We start from the raw sequence: 21,856 nt of genomic DNA on the forward strand, positions 1-21,856 counted from the left end.
AGATATTTTTTTATTTCTCCTTTGATTTCTTCATTGATCCAGTGGTTTTTGAGAAGCATGTTGGTTAGTCTTCACATATTTGTGCCTCTCCCAGCTTTTTTCTTGTAGTTGATTTATGGTTTCATAGCACTGTGGTTGGAAAAGATGCTTGGTATGATTTCAATCTTCTTAAACTTACTGAGGCTTGCCTTGTTTCCCAACATATGGTCTATCTTTGAGACTGCTCCATGTGCACTTGAGAAGATTGTGTTCTGCTATTTTTGGATGGAATGTTCTATATATATCTATTAAGCCCATTTGATCTAATGTTTCGATTAAGGCCTCTGTTTCCTTGGTGACTTTCTGTCTGGATGATCTATCCATTGATGTAAGTGGGGAGTTGAGGTCCCTTACTATTATTGTGTTGCATCAATTTCTCCCTTTAGGTATGTTAATAGTTGCTTTATATACTTTGGTGCTCCTATGTTAGGTGTGTGTATATATATTCATAAGTGTTATGTCCTCTTGGTTGAGTATCCCTTTTATCATTATATACTGCCCCTCTTTGTTTCTCATTGTCTTTTTTATCTTGAAGTCTGCTTTGTCTGATATAAGTATGGCAACACTTGCTTTCCTTTGCTTGCCGTTTGCTTGGAGTATCATATTCCATCCCTTCACTCTGAACCTATGTTTGTCTGTAGAGCTGAGATGTGTTTCCTGGAGGCAGCATATTGTTGGGTCTTGTTTTTTAATCCATCCAGCCACTCTGTGTCTTTTGATTGGAGAATTCAATCCCTTTACATTTAGAATGATTATTGATATATGAGGGCTAAATACTGCCATTTTATTTCTTGTTTTCTGGTTGTTCTATATTTCCATTGTTTCTTTTCCGTTGTATTTCTGACTGCCATTTCAGTTTGGTGGTTTCTGTGATGGTTTTCTCAGTTTTCTCTTTATTTCTGCTTTGTAGCTCTGTTCTTATTTTTGTTTAGTGGTTACCATGAGGTTTCAATAAAACATCTCATAGATGAGATAGTCCCTTTTCTGATAGCCTCTTATCTCCATTAGCCTAAGCAGGTTCCATCCCTTTCCTCTTCCCCTTCTGAGTTATTATCGTCACAAGTTATTCTTTTTAGTTTTGTGAGTTTGTGACTAAATTGAAGGATTTATAGTTATTTTTGATGCTTTCCTTCCCTTTTTCTTTTGTGTTATAATTAAGTGTTTGCTATCTTGTTCTGAAAGAGAGTTGCAGTTTTCTGATTTTGTCTGTCTATATATCTCCTTCCTCAAAGCATTGTAAACGTCTCCCTTTTTGTTTCAATTAAGAGGGCTCCCTTCATCATTTCTTGTAAGCAAGTCTAGTGGCGATGAACTCCCTCAGCTTTTGTTTATCTGGAACACGTTTATTTCTCCATCATATCTGAAGGATAGTTTTGCTGGATAGAGTATTCTTGGCTGAAAGTTTCTCTCTTTCGGTATTTTGAATATATAATTCCATTCTCTCCTAGCCTGTAAGGTTTCTGCTGAGAAATCCACTGAGAGCCTGATACGGGTTCTGCCTTGCTGCCCTTAATATTTTTTCTTTGTCAGTGAATTTTGCCAGTTTTACTATTATATCCCTTGGAGACAGTCTTTTTGCATTGATATAATTAGGAGTTCTTTTGACTTAATATACTTCTATGTCCAGTTTCTTCCTCAGATTTGAGGAGTTCTCAGCTATTATTTCTTTGAATAAGCTCTCTGCTCCTTTCTCCCTCCCTTCTCCCTCTGGAATATCTATAATTCTTATATTGCTTCTCCTGAGTTGGATATTTCTTGAAGAATTTTCTTCATTTTTTAAAAAATTTTAGTTCTCCTCCTTCACTTGAAGCATGTCTATATTTCTGTCCTCTACTTCACTAATTCTATCCTGTATAATGTCAGCTCTATTTTTTATGGTTTCTAGATTTTTTTGATCATTAATTGTATTCTTCATATCTAGAATTTCTGTTTGGTTTTTTTTTAGAGCTTCAATCTCTTTGGTGAAGTATTCCTTCTGCTTATTGATTTTATTCCTAATTTCACTGGACCGTCTTTCTGAGTTTTCTTGTAACTCATTGAGTTTCTTTATGACAACTATTTTGAATTCTCTGTGATTTAGATTGTAAACTTCTGTGACTTCAGGATTGGTTTCTAGAGACTTTCATTTTCCTTCTCCTCTGAAGTATTACTGTAGTTCTTCATGGTGTTTGATGAATTGATCCCTTACCACTGCATTTGTGGTAGTACCAGATTGCAGTTTCCATCTGCTACCACTGGGAGGGGGGCTGTGTTTTCTGATCCTGCCCTGTCTGCTGTAGTTGTGCCAGTAGGGCTGCTCTGCATTTGCGCAGGCTGGCCACAGCCACTCAGCAGGTTGCACTCACAGGGGTGGGGTCTCTGCACTCAACAGGTGGGTCACGCACTGCAGGTGGGGCCTCTATGCTCTGCAGGCAGATCACTGTCATGCAAGAGGAGCCTGCTGTACTCAGGCTACACTGGGTGGGAGGGGCACTTTCTTTCACACAGGCCGGTGCTGCACTGGTACTCATGGGTGATTAGGCTAACCTGCAGCACTAGGCAGGAGGGGTGCCTATGCAGGGGCTGAGCAGCCATCACTCAGTGGGGAGCATTCCCACAGGCAGGGCCACCACGGCACAGTTGGTGTTCCTGTGGGTCAGGCTACCACTCCAAAAACGTTTGCGCATGAGCTGGGCTGCCCTCTCCTCCACCTACAGTTGCACAGGGCCACTGTGTAAGGATCTGAAACCTGGACCACTACTTCCAGGGACAAGGAGGGATACACTCACCTAATTCTACCGCTTCCTGGAGATCCAGTCCACCCACCTTCAGATGTGTGGCTGCGTGGATCTCTCAGGCATCCTGTTGTGCTGTGTAGGGAAGGCTCTGTTGGTTAATGAATGTCTGTTTAGTTGTAACTTAGAGGGGAGAGACAAAGGGAACGACTCACTCTTCCATGATGTTGGTGTCACTCTCCTCCCCTCTTTCATTCTTGATACCGATCTTCTTTATTTTTGTCTATGTCAGTCTTGCTAGAGGTTTATCAATTTTATTGATCTTTTCAAATAACTAGCTTTTATTTTTTTTTTAAGATTTTATTTTTTTTCCTTTTTCTCCCCAAAGCCCCCCAGTACATAGTTACATATTCTTAGTTCTGGCTTCTTCTAGTTGTGGCATGTGGGATGCCACCTCAGCATGGCTTGATGAGTGGTGCCATGTCCATGCCCAGGATCCGAACTGGCGAAACCCTGGGCCGCCACAGCGGAGTACCCAAACTTAACCACTTGGCCACAAGGCCGGCCCCTAAATAACTAGCTTTTTGTTCTATCGATATTCTCTATCAATTTTGCTGTTTTCAATTTCATTGGTTTCTTATCTTTATTGTTTCCCTCCTTCTGCTTGCTTTGGGTTCATTTTGTTCTTCTTTTCTTAGTTTCTTGAGGAAGCCTGGACCATTGATTTGAGACTTGTCTGCTTTTATAATACAAGCATTTGGTGCTATACATCTCACTCTCAGCACTGCTGTAGATGCATCCAACAAATTTTCACATGTTGTGTTTTCACTGTCATTCAGTTCTGGGAGACTTCCTTTTTGATGCATCGATTATTTAGAAGTGTGTTATTTCATTTCCAAATGTTTGAAGATTTCCTGTAATCTTACTTTTATTGCTTTCTAGTTCAGTTCCATTGTGGTCAAAGAACACATTTTATGTGATTTCAATTCTTATCAATTTGTTGAATATTTTTCATGGTCTCTATTGGTATATGTTTTATGGGCACTTAAACGAATGTGCTTTCTGCTGATGCTGTGTGGAGTGTTCTATAAATGTCAATTAGATCCTGTTGGTTGATGATGCTGTTGAGTTATTCTGTCAAAAAGTCCTGCTGACTTTTTGTCTAGTTGCTCTATCAATTGTTGGGAGAGAAGTGTTGGAGTCTCTGACTATAACTGTGGATTTGTCTATTTCTCTTTTCCATTTTATAAGTTTTTGCGTCACATATTTTACAACTCTGTTATTTGGTGCACAGTCTTTAGGATTGCTATGTCATTTGGTAGATTGACCCTTTTATCATTATTCAATGTTCCACTCTCTCTCTGGTAATTTTCTTTGCTCTGATGTCTACTTTATCTGATATCAATACAGCCACTGCTGCATTCTTTTGATTAATGTTTGCATAATGTAACTTTTTGCATTCTTTTACTTTCAACCTATCTATATTGTTATATTTGAAGTAAGTTTCTTATAGACAGAGTATAGTTGTCATATCTTTTATCCACTTTGCCAGTTTCTGTCTTTCAATTGATACATTTGACCATTTATATTTAGTGTAATTATTGATACATTAGGGCTTAAGTCTGCCACTTTATTTTTTGTATTCTGTTTGTTCTCTTTTTCATTTTTCTATTTTCTTTTTCCTGACTTCCTGTAGGTTCCTTGAACATTTTGTAGAATTCCATTTTTATTTATCTATAGTATTTTTGAGTGTGTATAGCTTTTTAGTGGCTCTTCTAGGTATTACACTATATATACATAACTTAGTTCACTGGTGATGGCATTTTACAAGTTTTCTCCCTTAATATCCAATAATTACCTCCATCACAGAATTGATAATATATGGATAGTATGGGATTTCGTTTTCTATCTTCCTGCCTTCTTGAGTGAGCAACCTGAATCTTATTCTACTCCTTATTCATCTTTATTCCCCTAGTGTATACCATGGCTGACTGGCATTTAAGATGAAAGCCTCCTCTTCCCATAACCAGATCCACCCAACTACCTTTATCTTCATCCATCCTCTCCTTCCCCTCCTGTTACAGAAGAGCACTGCCTTCCTCTTTTCAAAAGTCTGTCCCATTTCTTCTCAGTTACTCAGGAACTTGTTCCTTTGACTCCTTTCTGCCCCACCTCCCTCCCCCCCACCCCCCCCCACCACCACTCTCCACCAGAACTATTCTTTAGGTCACCAGTGACCTCCACAGAGCCAAATGTACTGGGCTGTTTTCAGTCTCTTGTGTTACCAGAGGACTTACAGCATTGAACACTATTAATCACCCCTCTTTTCTTGAGGTGTATGACCACACTCTCCTGGTTTCTTTCCTGCCCCCTGGCCATTTCTTCTGAGGTTCTTTTGGTGACTGTTCCTCCTCCACCCAATCTTAAATGTTGGAGTCTTTCAGCATTTATTCCTGATTTCTCTTATCCACTTCCTCCCTCCCTCTCTCTCTCCCTCTCCCTCTCTCTCTTTCTCTTTTTTTCTCTCTCTCTCTCTCCCTCTGTCTCTCTTTCTCTTGGCAATATCATCCATTCCCATGACCTTCAACTTTTATATGCCTACAATTTCTAAAGTTCAGAACTCTCTTTTAAACTGCAGACCTACTTGACTTTTCTACTTGAATGTCTCACAAGGCTTTCGAATTCAGTTTGTGCCAAACTGGTCTTTGCCACCCCTTATCCACCCACACACAAATATGTTCCTGTTATGATTGTTTCCATTTCTAAAAGTGAGACTTCCAGATATGCACTTGTTCAAGCCTAGAACATTGGGCTCATCCTTGATGACTCCCTGTTCCTCACTTAAAAGTTTTATGTCTAAGTCTTACAAATTCAACCTCCAAAATTAAATGTTAGTCCATCCACCTCTTTCCATTCTACTAGGCTAGATCAGTCTCGTAGACACTAGCATATTTCTGTTCCTCCCCTTCTATAATACAACCTCCTCACAGTGATCCTTTTAAAAATATAAATCATATCAAGTCATTCCTTGTTCTAAAATCTTAAATAGGTTTCCCTTCCCACTTGGGATAAAATCCAGAGCCCATAGCATGACTGACACTACCCTTCACAGTCTAACTTCACCAACTTCTTTCCCTTCACGTCACATTGAGCTCTTTCATGGCACTTTAGTCACCTGGGCCCTCTTTCAGCTCCTCCAACAAGCCATGGTTAGCTGCCTCATGGCCTCCATAGGCCTCTACTCTTTCATTTTTTGCCTGGCTAACACCGGCTCATCTTGGAAGTGCAGCGTAACTTTCACTTCCTCACTAAGCCTCTCCCTATCCAAGATGGACCCCCAGTTAGTCCTCCTCACAATTACCTTAATATTTCTTAAGTCTTGTCATCATTTTAGCTATGTGTTATGTTTATTTTTTAAAATATCTAACTCTATCAATTAGACTGGAAGTTTCCTAGGGCAGGGACTATGTCTGGCACACTAGAGGTGCTAAATACTTGCCAAATGGATGCGTGAATCAATGCATGATGTTGAGGTGAATTGAGAGTATTTCCTACTATCCATTGTCCGGTATCAAAGATGACTTTTGCTCTACCTTTATTTATTTACTGAACACTATGATTTTTCAGTTTAGTCTTATCCAAAGATCAAAGGTGTTGACAGAAAAGACAAAAACAAAAGACCCAAGATCATAAATTGGCTGTAGATTAATGCATAAATAATCTACCTGTTTAGGATAAAAGCATCTATCTTATCTTCATGGAAATGTCTATAGCTACTTCTTAAATATGCCTCATGCCAAGCCATATTGATGTTATAAATTTTCAGAAGTTATCTTAAACAGAAGCCTCCAAAACCACAGTCTTCCCTTTCCAGGATAGCAGAATTTTGGCTGTAACCTCTAGAGCCGGGATTGTGACAGGGTTTACCTAGGAAGCTTGGAGATATAATTGAAATGGAAGCATATTCTCACGTTTGCTCCTATAATTTTCATACTTGATGAGATTTAAACTGGAAATAGGACAAACGATATGAGAATCAGTTTTCTTGTTTGTCTGGGTAAATGAAGGATACATGTAGCATTTTGTTTGATCTTCTTTTCTGTGACTCTTGGTTTTAACAATTCCAAAGACCAGTGTTTCCGTGGAAGAATGTGAAGAAATTAGAAAATTTAAGACAAAATTATTCCTGAAGGTACTAAGTACTAAGGCAATTTTTAAATGGGTTTGTAAGAGAGAGATGAATTATGTTGCATGTCTTCCCATTTAGTAAAAAGAGGGACTCTGCCTCTCAATTCAGGATAAGCTTGGGAGATTGGACACAGTAAATACCTCGATGAAATTGTTATAGTGAAGGCATGAGGAGGGGAACACATGATTAAGACTTTCAGGAAGGAGCAGCCTTGCTGCTAGTGTCAACTGCACAGTGTGTTTCGGAGATGACAAATATATAAGCTCAGGGAAAGTAAGGGAGCAGGGATCCAAAATGAATTGCTACGTGTGTGCCTGCAGCTTCCAGTAATTACATTATCCACACATATTAGGCAGTCTTTTCATTTTAATTACATAAGTGCATTTTTCTCTTTAAATGAGCATGGTTTCTCCACTTAAACTGACAATTTTAATTTTACAGGCAGTGATCATTGGATATAATCTGTAGAGGGAAATTTTCCTACTGGCATAATTTACTTCTCACAATGAAGAAAAGTTACCTTTTAATCCCCAATCAATATTTGGAGAGCACACAATTAATTTAATAGATATCTAGGTAGTTAACATAGATCTTCAAGTTAAAGAGTCAATTCTTTTCCTATTTTTAATGCATGGCGTGCTAGTCCTGTCTCTCAGAAAGAATGTCAGTCCTGAGAATGAATCTAAAGCCCCACTGCACCAGGATGTCAAGATTATAGGTGAGATTGCTCTGAGTGCTGAATTGCAGTTCCCATTGCTTCTTGTTACCTTTGGTTTCCTAGGGAAAAGCACAAGAAATATGCCCATCTCAACTTTCCACTCTTTACTGTAGTGGTCGCTGGATAACTGACATCAGTTTGGGGTGTAATATTAAATGCAGATTGCCAGTTGCATGGGCTCTGTTCATTTTTTCCCCTGTTCCTTTTTAATATGACAATTGCGTAACAGAGAGCAGAGCTTTTAAAAAGAACCTCTGAAGCCATTGGCAGAGCGAGTCAATCAGGGACCAAATGAATTAGCTGAATGATATGCAGACGTGGAATAAAAACATAGGAGGTTTTGCAGCCCAACTCCGCTTCCCTGGGTGCATTTTTCTTCTCAGGATCCGCTTGGTTGATGCTGAAGTTCTTGGCCTGAGAAAATTTATTACCCACAGAGTCAATCTGCATCCAGGCGGCCAAGTCTGAATAAATAGAGTCATTGTGCTTGTCTGGGATTTGTGGCCAGAGTTCATCCAGTCAGCTTGACATTCACATCCCAGGAGATTCATAAAAGCCAACACCCTGGTATGTGCTCTTGAGTCCTGCCAAAATTGTGTAGAATTATGTAAACAGGAGTTGAAGCAGTAATCAGGACCAGGTTTGAGGGGCAGGGCTCCAGAATCAAGCTTCTCCTACGTTAGAAATGAACTGTATCATAGATGTTATTCATAGCCAGACAAGAGCCAAAAAAGTCATTCTGAGAATAATCCTGAATTCCTACTAAGCGCCAACATCATGCAAGTTGCTGGCTTGTTGGTCTTGATGAATTACACATTAATAATATTCATTATGATGATTTAACCTCAAAAATTTTAAGTAAATCGTAAATGCCAGGAAATGCCCTGCCCTCAATGACTACACAAAAAAGTATACATTAAATATACTAAACCCAATAGCAAAACAGAAAAAAAGAAAAGTAGTTTGTTTGTTTTCATTTTTAGTCTTGCATTAATGTTGTACCTAAGCTAAATACCCAATTTAATCGTACTGATGAATTAGTTTCTTTTTAATACAGAAACAGAACACTGACTCTGAAAACCACTGCCTCTCAGGTTTTTGTTGTCTGCATATGAAGGAATCTTGTATTCAAACCTTCAGTGAAACTCAGATGTTCAGCAGGAGGTTTTTGTTTGTTTAACAGTCCTAAAACTTTGTGAGATAATCATATTTTATAAATAAAATGTTACTGTCACCAGAAGCAAATGCAGAATTCTTTTAAAATGACCAATTTTATTATATCATGCTACTCTTCATAAACATTTATGAAAAGGACAAGCATAGGTAAAGATAACCAAAAATGTCTTTTTCATATTAATGAACTGGAATTTCCGAAAGCAAATGGTCAGGCAACTTAAATATCACTGAGCACAGAAGAACAAAGGTCCACAACCCTGTTTCCTAAAATATTTTCTCAGACCTCCTCTGGGGACCCGATTGAGATTTGTGTAGGTTTAGTTGTGTCCAACCAGCCTGGACCATAGGATGTATGGATTCTGGAAAATGGGAAAATTATATAAAAATTAAAAGATTGGGCCAGCCCCAGTGGCCTAGTGGTTAAGTTCCATTTGCTCCTCTTCGGCACCCCGGGTTCAGTTCCCGGCCATGGACCTGCACTACTCGTCTGTCAGTGGCCACACTGTGGTGGGAGCCCACATACAAAAAGAGGAAGATTGACAGTGGATGTTAGCTCAGGGCAAGTTTTCCTCAGCAAAAAAAAAACAAAAATTAATAATAATTAAAAGATCCATTAAATTTGAGCAAACATACAATTAACACAAAAATGGAGAATCATTGCTTTGCTAAGTTGACGAAATCGTGGAGGGAGCTACATTTTTTAAACTAAGCCACGTTTTTGTTAATAGTGGATATTAGTTCTGCCAAAATAGACTCTCCGTTCGGAGAACAGAAGAAAGGCCATACATCATTAGTTGATGGGCATGCCCTTCTCAAACACAGCTGCCAGCAGGGCTGCTGGCTGGCAGAGGAAGTGGAATTCTCCGTCCAGAGGACACTGCTATTTAACTCAGAGGAATGGCCCTTTATCCTGTGAGTTTAATGGGTTTTTTTCTTCAATAGCTTTTTCAGAAGTGTAACCATTCAGGAGTGGATGCTCCTTGGAGTGGATGCTATCACTCATAGCCAGGCGTGGGTGGTTTCATATAGTAAAGATTTACCTACAGTCATTCAGGTGTTTGGTCCAGATACGCACTCAGAAAGTTTTGTTTTTGTTTGTGTTTTTCCACATCTTCTCCGAGTGGGTCTGGTTATCTCATAAGCCCAGCTTTCCTCAGGAGACTCTCTTCGCGCATTGTTTCTACGTGGAGCATAATCATTTGTGGGAATTCAATGCCTCTTGGCACTTCCAAGTTCCATCCTGACCAGCAGGTTGTGCTGAGTGAAAAAAGACCATCTTTAAGAAGCAGACCAGACAGCTCCCGAAATGTCAGCCCCTCAGACGTGGTCCTCTCCACCCTGGAAAAGTGAGAGAGAGCGAGTCGGCCAGAATATATCTCTGGGAGGTCTGCTTGAGCATGTCTCTGGGTACCTCTCGTTCCAACCTGGACTTCATTCTTAAAAGTCCAGGGCACTTCAAGGAAGAGTATGTGGTTACAACGTATTATATGTGAAAACACTTTCACATATAAACCATAAAGCAGTGGTCCCTTGAGAGGTGAAAATCCTATACCAATAATAACATAATCGAATTCGTTCAGCTTTGTCTTCTGTTATATCATTGATTTGCAAAAGGGCAATTATGAGAATCTTTCATAACTGTTACAGACCTATTTTTACCTTCAAACATTACTATTTTGTCTGAGTAAAAACAACGTCTAAGTGAAACATAAAGCCAGACTTAGATTTTGGTTCTTCAAACACAGGTTGTATTTTTAACAAAACTATCAAAACATTTATGTTACTTTCACCTTGTCTTTATACAAGAACAGAGCAATGTTTGTAGTCCACAGCTTAGACCCCAGTTGGTTCATAATAATCAACCACCTACCAAGGCCAGCAGAAAGTGAATGGGATGCCACTAAGCATCATATTACTGTAATGTAAGGATTTTGTTAAAAGCTCCAAAAGATATTTGGCAAACACAACAAAGTGAGAAGTGCCTAAACCCAGTATCCTCCCGTTGTGCTAAAGATGAGACTATGCATGGGCTGTCACCATCTTGGCTGTGCTCAAGGTCTGGCCTGCACTGAAATTGCTCTGTGAGATGAGTTCCGGGAGCGTGCAGGTGACCAAAGCCCTGATGAACAGGCCACAAAGCTGTAACAGAACCTGCAAGACTTAGATCGCATCACCTGCCACACTCCACATTTAACCTTCCACTCCCAAGAACCAGGACTTTAAATCCGCATGCGACCTGTAGAGTATCTCCAAGGAGCACAGCCGTCACTAGCTGTGCTGGTGATTCTTGTTTGTTTGCTTTCACTTTGAAATTGTAGGTGCTAGACAAGTATGCACACACGCAGGCACTCTCACACACTCACATGGAAAGCACTCTTGTCTTGCCAATGCCCTATCCCCAAATCCAAATGTTTCTGTCACTCTCACAATTCTGAGAATTGACAGCCAAGCTTGGATCTTTCACCACCATCCAGCAGCACCAGCGGATTTTCCCCATTGGCCCGATGAATCCTCACTGATCTTTGTACTTACACAGACCTGACCCAGGCAGGCACTTCCTTTATATATGTAGCCTTGTCGTGGTGAGCCCTGGAGATAAAACGAATTCTTCTCTAGGAGTTTCTGGCAAGCTCTGAGATAAACAATATGCTTCTACCTGGCAACCTCCTGAAGAAAAGAGGTTAGTCTCAGAAACCTAAAACCCTCGCATCCCCTTTGCAAACACCTCTTTTCGAGATGACTCTTCTGCCGCCTCTTCACTGGCATCCCCAGAGAAAGCTTGCCCCTGTGTCTGTTAGCATCCAGTCAGTGTCCCGCCAGTGCTCTTCACTCTGAGACTGGCAGAATTCAAAATTCTTCTGGTCCCCTGCCCTTCACTTTCTGCACCAGACAGCCCACTGTGAGGCCAGGGCAGGACTGGGGTGTTGGGGTGTTCTGTGGTGCCTTGCTGGCCTGATTCCATTATTTACCAGCTCTGTGGCCATGAGCAAGTCAACTTTAGTGAACCTCTGTTTCAATATCTTAATGTACCTGGAAAAAGTACTAAAGTAGGTTAGTAGAAAATATCTTATATTAATGTAAATATATATTATACAAATATATATTCGTGTAAAACTAGTAAAGTATACATTTTAACATCCTCCCCACTCCCTCCTCCTGTTCCCCTTACCTTCTCCTCAAGAATGTTCTTTATTTGCACTGCTGGAACTTTTTTTTAATACTTTTTTTAAGTAATAGAAGGAGAGGAGTACAGGAAGAAGCCAAGAAAATTGATTTATCTAAGAAAAGGCAAGGAGCTAATCATGGAAGAATAGATCTGGAAGGTGGGAGGGGGAGATGAGAACGGTGGACTGGAGTTTTACGGGAGAGAGTGAGGAGGAGGGAAGGAGGCAGAGAGAGAAGAAGAAGAGAGACAGAGCAAATGCCACAAGGTGTGGGACTTAGAAAAGATGGGTAAGAAGGTTCTGAAGGAGCTTTACATGGTGTTACAGTCTATCCTCTTGTCAAGAGTCTTTGATACTTTATTTTTCAAGACTTTCATAGCATTTTTGTGTTTCTTTCCCAAGCAACACCATGCTCAGACTGGCCCCAAGACAGCCCTGATTTATTTGGGTTGCATGTAAAATAGAGACAGATTCACACCGAATTGCTAATGGTAGCTATCACCCTAGTGGTGAAATGGAGGTTGTTCTTTGTTTTTGGTTTTTTTGTTTTGTTTTTTATTTGTTATATGTGCTAATTTTTTTCTACAAGGAACACGTTCCATTTGGACAATTGAAAATTATAATAAAAATTGGGGGCCTAGAATTTAAACTTACACCCCGATTGTGTATCACATGCATACAATGAAGATGAGCTTGGAAATCTGATGGTTTTTGGCTAGATGTTATATATTGTTATTTGCATAACTCTAACATCTCTCTCCCAAAGCAACTTTAAATATTTGAGGATGTAGGTAACAAGAGAACCAAGCCCATAATTAATGGAGATTGAGTTTTGTGAACATATTCTTTAGGACACAATATTTATGTTTGGAACAGAAGGTTAGAGACTGGGAGCTTGCCACCTGTCCAGTGGGGTCACAAATAGTCCTTTATTTAGTACCTGATAGAAGCTTTTGCTGAAAAACACCAAAAGGAAAAAAATAAATTTCTTATAACGGAAAACAGTTTCGTAGAGAGTGCCTTTCTGGTTTTTAACAAAATAATAGTTCAGTAAAGATTTCTCAGATCCTTTTACCTAAAAGGGAAATTGATAATGATGTCTGTTTAAAAGCCAAATACTGCCTGTTCATTCCTTAAAAAAAAAAAAAAAAAAGGAATAGTTGTTTTGCAATTGTACTAACAGAAACCAGAATAAACTTTACAATCTATGGTGAAGACTAAAGCCCAGTTGCCAATTTTGTGCTCTCATCCTCTGACACGAAACGTTTTTGGAATGATCAAATTCAATGAACAAATGAGATACAGGCTAACCTGTCATCCCTCAGGGGCTCAGCAGAGGCACCATTATGGCTTGCTCATCTGATCAAGCACATTTATTTGTGTTCCCTGTGCTATTGGTTAGACCTTGTACTAAGGATTGTTCAATAATCTAACCAGTACCCACTTCCCTGGTAAGTGTCCAGCTGCCCAGGTGGAAGCAGCTACTTGCCATAGGACAGTGATGCCACATCTCTTGAACCACAAGTTGCTCCCTATGAACTGGCCTGGGGCTGATGTCACCCAACTTACTTCTACACCCCCCCAGCCCCCCACCTTGTGGCAAACCCTAATAGCTTCACGCATGGCTATGAGTCTTCCCAGCAACCTCCTCCTATTCAAACTGACCTCTTACCACTCCCACACCAGCCTCCCTGCCTCACAGATCCCCTCCTGGGATCCACGGGGACCCTCTGCGCCATAATGTTGCCCTCATGGCAGTCAGTATGGCCCACTATCCAGGGTTCCTTATATCTTCCAGGCCCTCAGTAGAGCCCCAGCCCCTCTGGAAAGAGTCCGATGTCAGTCACCGTGAACAGGGACAGCCCCCGTGGCATATGCTCTTATTGTCCCCACACCTTGCCCTTCCTTCTCCTAACTCCCAGCAGCTGCCCTAAGTTTTCATTTGTGATGGCAAAAGCTTCCTGGGCCTGGAAGCAGAGGGCCACCCAGTGGGTGTCGGAAATTGTTCGTAGTGTATCTCTAGTGAGTAAAGCGTCCTGGAACAGCTCAATGAAAACAAGCATGCCTCTCTCAATACCTCTCGGAAGGTTTGAATTGCCAAATTAGGACTGTCACTGACAGTTTGGCCTCAAACAAGGCTCCCAAATCAGTCAGCTGGTAACAGGATCCAAACTATGAGATAACGTTGTCCAGACAAACTTCATCTGGTGTTGCCTGCCAGCCCTAATCAGCGTTTTCCATAAGATGTCACAGGTGCTCAATAAATGTTTGTTATTGTCTTTATCTTATTTCTGGTAGACATAAACAAATCTAAGCAATCTAGTGTGGGAAAAAAAAAACTAGTCAAACTCTCTCCAAAGAGAATAGTGTATCCTAGTTTTTAAAGAAGGTAAAATAGAGAAAAAAGATACAGCTAAGAAAAAAAAATGTATTTCAACAAACCTGTTAGATTGGAGCCGTGGCAAATAGTGGTCGTTTGTCATCCTCAGAAGTGACCTGCTCACACCCTACCTGTGAACCACACTACAGGTGTGGTCAGCCAGCAGAAAGCTCTCTCTGGTGGAGGGAGGACGAGCTGGGCTCTCTACCGTCAGTGAGCTTCAAGGCACTAGAGGACAGGGCTAAAATTCTCCTGAAGCAGATGGCAAACTCCTCAAAAAATAAAAGAACCCAGTGCTAACCCGTGTTCTAGACTAGGAGTTCAGAGAGGAAGGTCAACAGAAGCTTGAGTGGTCAAGGAACACTTATAAAAAGGATGAGCTGGACCTCAGATTACACGCAGAATCTAAACAGAGGGAGGAGCAGCTGGAAAGAAAACAGGCCAACGACGTAAAGAGACACCAAGGATGGGGATGGTTTGTCCACTGCTGACCCCATTCAGCTGTTTGCTGTCTTTATTGACAAGTTCCTCTTCCTTGAAGTTCTATCTTCTCATCCTGATCTTATTTATCTTTGTGCCAAGTCGTCTTTATTAGAACAGGCATACATCCCAGTGTGCCTGGAGAAACAGGGTTTTATCCTGTTGTTCTCCACTCCCATCTGGTTAGCATCTCCTTTCACTCTCAAAAATGTTCTTTCTTGGATGATGAATTATATTGTCATCTCTGACTCTGCCTGACCTCTGTAGAGAACAGGATAAGGTCAAAGTCTACTGAACAAAATGCTTCCTACAGAGCATTTCTAGGAATCTGAAAATGCAAAGTACTCATTATTACAGAGGAAAAAATAGAGGAGAGAGTAAGACTCTTTCCTTTGTCTTGCAGATATTACTAAACGGGTTGAAAAACACCAAATGAAAGCTCACAACATAAAAAGTTAAGAGGCTCATCAACCAGGACTAAAATGAAAAGCAACTGCATAAAATTTACGTTAACAAAACATAAAATGTGTTAATAGATATAGGAGGAAATTACACAGTGAAATAAATTAATAAATACAAGTGTCAACTTGAAGAAGAGTGGCAGGAAAAAAGTAAGGGCTTACCAGAGAGAATTCCTATAAAGATATGTGATTCGATCTAAATTTCACAGCATGCTTCAGTAACAGCAAAACACAAATGAACTAAGATGCACTGTGATGCATTTATTCCGGTGGTTGAATGTGGATGCCATTTCCTAACACAGGTGAAGCAAAATGATTAAAATCGCGGCTGTAGAGGTCCCGCCTTTATTGTCCGTGTAATAAACCTGAATATCAAAGATGGAGGTATCTCATGTGTGGAATGGAGAAACAAAGACGTCATGTAACCAGTTGAATCCTAAATCTCTTTCTCTTAGAATCACAGCAAAATGTAGATCCAGAAAATTTAACCTCTCTCTCCTTTTTATGACTATTATTTGCCAAAAATATATTGCTGTTTTGCACTTAATTGGCATTTAAACAGCTTCAGTCTCATGGATCCAACTATCTACTCGACGTCTTCACTTGAACATCCCAGAAAGGACTTGAACTTCACATACCCCAAGGAAGACTCTGCCTTCGCTCCTGCTCCTGCACAGTCTAACCCCTCCCTATCAGTCGCTGTCCATCCACACCAGGTGCTCAAGCCAGAAACCTGGGACTCATTCCTGATGCCTTGCCTGGCCAGCCACCTCCAGTCAATCACCGATTCCCTCGATTCTACCTCCAAATGTAGCAGACTCTCTCCCTCTCTGGTGCTACTGTGCACTTCTCTTGCCTGGGTTACTGCAACAACCTCAGACTCTGTCCATTCCTGCCCAAATCCAGTCACCACATAGAAGCCAGAGTGACATTTGAAAAATGTAGATCATATTCCTTACTCCCTACTCTTTTTTTCCTTTAATTATAGCTTCTCCAGAAGAAGCAAAGAATGTACAGGCAGGTTCCATACATCCTTCACCCAACTTTCCCTAATGTGAATCCTTCAATGACTCCTGATTACCCTGGGGATAATATCCAAAATCCTTCACATAACCTCCAAAGCCCTTGGGATCTGCCACTGTCCCCAGCGCCCACTGAGCTCCCCCACAATGACTTTCTTGTAGTTCTTCAGCTGAGCAAGGATCCAGGCCTGCCTCAGGCCTTTGCTCCCAAACTGTTTTCCCTGCCTGGAGTCCCTTCTTCCCCACCCACTCCCGTTTCTCTGATTCAACAACTCTGCTTTGTCCTTCAGGCATCAGCTGTGTTGTCTCTTACTTAGTGAGCGTTCCTTGGCCACTGCCTCCAAATGAGAGCCCCTCCATATTCTGTTTCATAGCACCCTGTCCTCTTCAGTCATAGCCCATGTAATCTAGAATGTTTGTGTAAGTTTAGCTTTTCTGACTCACCCCTACACCCTAAACACATTGTGACGAGGGCTTTGTCTGTTCTGACTGTCACCCAACCCAAGCCCAGCACCTCCACATAGTAGGTCCTTCAGATTGAATCACAGAGCTGTCCACGTGCTAATTCTGTTTCTATCACGTAAAAAAGAAATTGGATCATCCTGGAGCCCCTCTGAATTTCAGCCTCTTCCCTTTGTTCCTCCCCACTCCAATATCCAGGAACTTATTTTGTGCTCGACTCAATTACAATAAGGGCACTTAATTTCCTCTTTGATTTCCTTTCAATAACAGATTGTGACTGGTAATTCATTTAGCATACACTGAGACCTGAATGTCTACTGATTGTGTTCCCAAGCACCAAGCTTGCTATAATAAAGACAGAGAAAAGATGTCACCTCTTCAAGAGAACCTGGAAAATGGTTATTTCTGGCAGAAAACTTGTCTCATAGACTTACGCTTCAGAGTCATTCATGAATGAGTAATGAACTCAGGAAAGATCAACGAAGCATTCTCTCAACTTATTTTGCTGAGAACTGAATAAGAGGAAAGTTATGAGAGGAGATGATTTAGGAAGAGAAAAATATGGTTACTGTAAGGTACAACTCTTGAAAGAAGGAAATGGGACAATTCATCTAGTTTACTATGAGTAGTTTTTCAGGCTTCAATCATGAGTTACCTAAGTAATTTTTTTCTCTGCTATTTAATTCCAATGTTTATTTATTTTATTATTTTCCAACAGTAAAATAAAATAGTGTGTGAAAGCCAAAGTTTTTTTTGTTTTGTTTTGTTTTGTTTTGCTAAGGAAGGTTCGCCCTGAGCTAACTTCTGTTGCCAACCTTCCTCTTTTTTTCTTGAGGAAGATTTGCCCTGAGCTAAGATCCGTGCCCATCTTCCTGCACTTTATATGTGAGTCACCACCTCACCATGGCTGACAAGTGATGTAGGTCTGCTCCCGGGATCCCAACCCACAAACCCAGGCCACCTAAGTGGAGCGCACCAAACTTAACCACTATGCCAGGGGGCTGGCCCTGAGGCCAAAGTATTTTTAAGAGAGGAGGCAGTAAAAAAAACTTTTGCTTTGGTATATGACATACGTACAATTTTAATCTAATGCCATAAAGCGCTTTTTTTCCCAAGGAATTATTTAAAACATTTGGCATATTCTCCTCTCCTTTCTTGATGGATGATGAGTCGTTCTCTATAAAGTTTTTAATGATGTAGAATAACTACAAATTAAATAGCACAATCAAAGTCAGACATTAAAAATAGTGGTTCGGGCAGTCGATGGTACTTAGTACCAGGGTGTTAAGTGTGTGGTGACATACTTCATGTGGACAGATTGAGGAGTGAGAGTCACAGAAAGATGTTGCTTAGTGACTGATGGGATGCCAGATGTCTAAACCCAAAAGGACCTTTAGGTCCCAGCATCACATCCATCTGCTGAAGGAAAGCAGCCCCTGCTCCGGGGTCCCACTCAGCTTGTGTTAGAGGACTTAGCCAACGTCAGTCCTGTGGCGTTATTCTCAACGGGTGGTCTCACCTGGGCTGCATCACCCCAGTGATGGTCAAGCGGCTGAGTTTCTTGTTTTTTGTTTGCTTTGTCTGACTTTTGCTTTTTAAATCATCTTCTTGTGGGCATCAACAGGCACTGTATTTCCTCATCATAAGTCAGCAGGAATTATTTGGAGGTGGGAGAAAAAAGAGTCAGTAGACTTTTTAAATATTGACAGCCACGAGTAGGAGAAAATTCAGATACCGTGTTAGAGATTTCTTTTGAACTTTTAGTCACATCTCTTAGGATTTTTGTTATTCCAGGAACAGTCTGTCTCCAATACCCCCTGCTGAGATGAAGTTCAGAAACTGTACTAATGACATGCCATCTTTCCTTTAGGAGTTCAAAATACTTTTTGTATATTTAGCCCGACAGAGTCAGGAGTAGAGAGTTAAGTTCTTTTCAAGTACAGCTGCCAAAAGTGAAAGCCGTCTTGCTGAGTGATAAGAGAACCCTTTAGGAGACAAACCTGGGAACAATGATGGCTGCCCATCAGCTGCTGGGTGCCTTTTGTGAACATGCTCCTGGGCCGGCCCTCAGGGGGAACACAGAGAAAGGAGTGAGAGCAGAGAGAAGGAAGTACCCGTCCTCTGAGGTATGGGAGTGGGCTCCTGGTCTCCAGCCCTCCCTCAGGCTGCGCGCCTCTTCCCCTGCCTCAGGTGTCCTCGTCAAGAGAAAGCTCTGTAGATATTCTTCATCTCTCTCCTGAACCAAGTATGTGACACTGGAACACCAGCACATTGGGGCCTTAATTCACTGGAATCCAGTGAAGAAGGAGGTGACAGTGACCGCTTAGACTGTCCACAGAGGCCTGGACCTTGACTGGCTGGCTCCCTCATCATCCCGGTTAGAGAAGGAAAGGGTAGTTTGGAAACTGAGACGTAGGTTGAGGGCAGACTCAAGGTCCATAACAGAAATGAATAGCAAAACCACTCCCAGAATGTAAGACTCTCGATTCCCAGTTCAACAGATTTTACATTTTTTTCCTGAATCAGTGTGGTTGTCACTTGTGGAAATTGTCTAAGTTCCTCTTATCGATTTACTTTCAGTTCCTTTGCCAGGCCCAGAAGCTAATGTTCCCTGTGTTACTTCTTTCCGATCTGCCTTTCATTCCTACTTTACTGCAGTGTTTCTCCACAGAGACACCCTTGTCATTTTAAGGAGACAGTTCATTGTACAAGAGACCTTCCTGATCTTTGAAAGGCTTTGGCATCCCTGTCCCCAGGCACTAAATGCCAGTAGTGATCCCCCCTCACATTGTAGCACTGAGCAACGTCCCTGCTCAATTCTAGATATCCCTGGGGTTGGGGGGAAGGGGTGGCCCAGTTGAGAACCACTTGCTAGATGCTTGGACGGGCCCTGGCTCTACCTTCTAGTGCAGTGCAATCAACACCTCTTCTCCCCTGACCACATCCCTCCTTGTCTTTAAAATTTTGCTCCAATTTCAGTGGGAAGGATTCCCTAATTGATTCATTCATTCACAGGTTACTCAGCAGATGTTTGCTGAGCACCTGCTCACAGTTGCAAGCACTATTTGAGGAGCTGCTGGTCCACCAACCATTGATTACCACTCATATCAGCACCTCCCTAACACTGCCCTACCTTCATCTTTTTATTTGCCTGTTATTTCGTAAGAGTTCTCAAGTCATCCCTGGACCTCTATTCTGATGTCCTACCTAGGGATGGAGAATCTCCAAGACAATGACTACTTCTGCTTTTGTTTTTAACCCCCCTGGAGCCCAGTACAATCATCTTCACATAGTAGGAATTCAGTAAGTGTTGGACTAACCAACTGATCCAAGGACATGCAACTACCATGAAGGATATATTTCATTTCTGTAAGAGGGATAATGGCTCTGATGTGTCATTTTTTTCTAATCTGAAGATTCTGTCTATTTTGTCTGCTACCTAAATTTGATGAAGAATAACACTGGAAACATTCTGGTGTCCCTGGTAAACAGTCAGCTTGACATGTGCAGTATTCAAGGTGGAAATGGACCTAGCAGTCCTTATTTCCTAGTACCCTGAGTAAGCCTCGGTCTTAGAGGCCATGCTTTGATCCCCTCCCAACTGTGACTTCTGAGACAGAGAACAGAGTGTGCCCTCTGCCTTCCAAAGTGTCAGAGTGCTCAGCGATAGAAGGCAAATGGACAACAAACAGAATAGGCAGATAAGCGGAAAGTGAGTGCGAAACTGGGAGAATCTGAGGGAGAAATGGAGGCCTTTTTCTTTTCTTTTTTCTCTTAGTTTTTGCATTATGGAAAATTTCAAACACATACAAAAATATCCAGAATAATATAATAATCTCCCAATGTGCTCATCACCAAGCTTCAAGAGTTATCAACCCAAGGCTATCTTGTTTCATTTATATGCTCACCCACTCTCCGTTCCCTCCAACTGTATTATTTTAAAACAAATCTCAACATCATATAATTGTATGCATAATATTTCAATATGAATTTCTAACAGACTCTTTAAAAAGTGCCACAATATCATTACTATGCCTAAAACAAATCAATCTCATAATATCATCACATTTCCAGTCAGTGTTCCAATTTCCAATTGTGGTGACTTTTTCAATGAATCCGAAAACTCGGTCAAAAATTACACCTTTGTTGGGAAAGAAGCAGCAAAGAAATCAAAACAGATCTTTTTTCTTACAGGAGAGTAGAATGAAGCAACGGTAAAAAACAATTTCAGGAAGTAAAAATGAAATGGCTCTGATCTTTGCCGGGTCTCCTGAGACCTGTCCAACCTCACCTGTGGCACACCTCGCACCACCCCAAAGCTTGGCCCCTGGGGGCAGGTGTGCACTGTGGCGACTTCAGTTAACCCTTCAGGAATGTTCCTTTCGTAACCTGGCACGGCTCTCTACTAGGTTGCTAGTAGTTTAATATTTGACCACATGGCAAAAAGGTATATGACACAGGTTTTTTAAAAAGTGTTGATTGAGCACATAATTTAAAAGTCAGAATATTAAATAAACATGTCTGTCCTTTCTTCCAGCAGGCAGCCCAGAGAACTGCGCTCCACGGTCTGTCTGACAGGTACATTTTGTCATTTTTATGAACTATAAATTGCTTTATGAAACATTCAGCCCTATTTATTGTGGCATATAATTCATAATCGGATTTTGTCCCTAAAGTATCTGTGAACTGGGATGTTAAACATTTTGCACGCTTGGATTTGTCACGCATGTGTGGAGTTTATTACTGCAAAAAGCGCCGTGTTGTATTTCATAGAAAAGTATGAAGAACCTCTTGTTGTGCAATGAAACAAGAGACAAGAAACTTAGAGGAAAAGGCTCGAATGGCACAGTAAATTCTGCACTTTTGAATTGGTTGAGATCTAAGCTCATTTTTCAGCAATAAGCACTTCATTTATTTTGAGATGTTGTCTTCTGACTTTTTCCATATCATTTCACTGGGAGTTATCTGTCTTTTGATGAGATTCTCTTGAAATACTTTATGCGTGTAACCCAGTTCGTAGTCCTGAGTGCCTGACTTTTACTCCTTGCTTT

The 21,856-nt window shown here is 41.0% G+C and overlaps 1 protein-coding gene across 8 annotated transcripts in view; it reads left to right on the forward strand.

Moving 5' to 3' along the window:
* Window positions 1-21,856, forward strand: part of AFF3 (ALF transcription elongation factor 3) — a 573,094-nt gene that overhangs the window by 468,621 nt on the left and 82,617 nt on the right. For 6 of the 8 annotated variants that reach the window (XM_070511624.1, XM_070511626.1, XM_070511628.1 and 3 more), the window contains one exon: window positions 21,343-21,383. In XM_070511624.1, coding sequence (XP_070367725.1) covers window positions 21,343-21,383 — 41 coding nt within the window. The remainder of the gene's footprint in view (window positions 1-21,342; window positions 21,384-21,856) is intronic. The other 2 variants (XM_070511625.1, XM_070511627.1) reach the window with 1 other exon arrangement.

Source organism: Equus asinus, chromosome 6 (genome assembly GCF_041296235.1).
Source record: "Equus asinus isolate D_3611 breed Donkey chromosome 6, EquAss-T2T_v2, whole genome shotgun sequence".
NCBI lineage: Eukaryota > Metazoa > Chordata > Mammalia > Perissodactyla > Equidae > Equus > Equus asinus.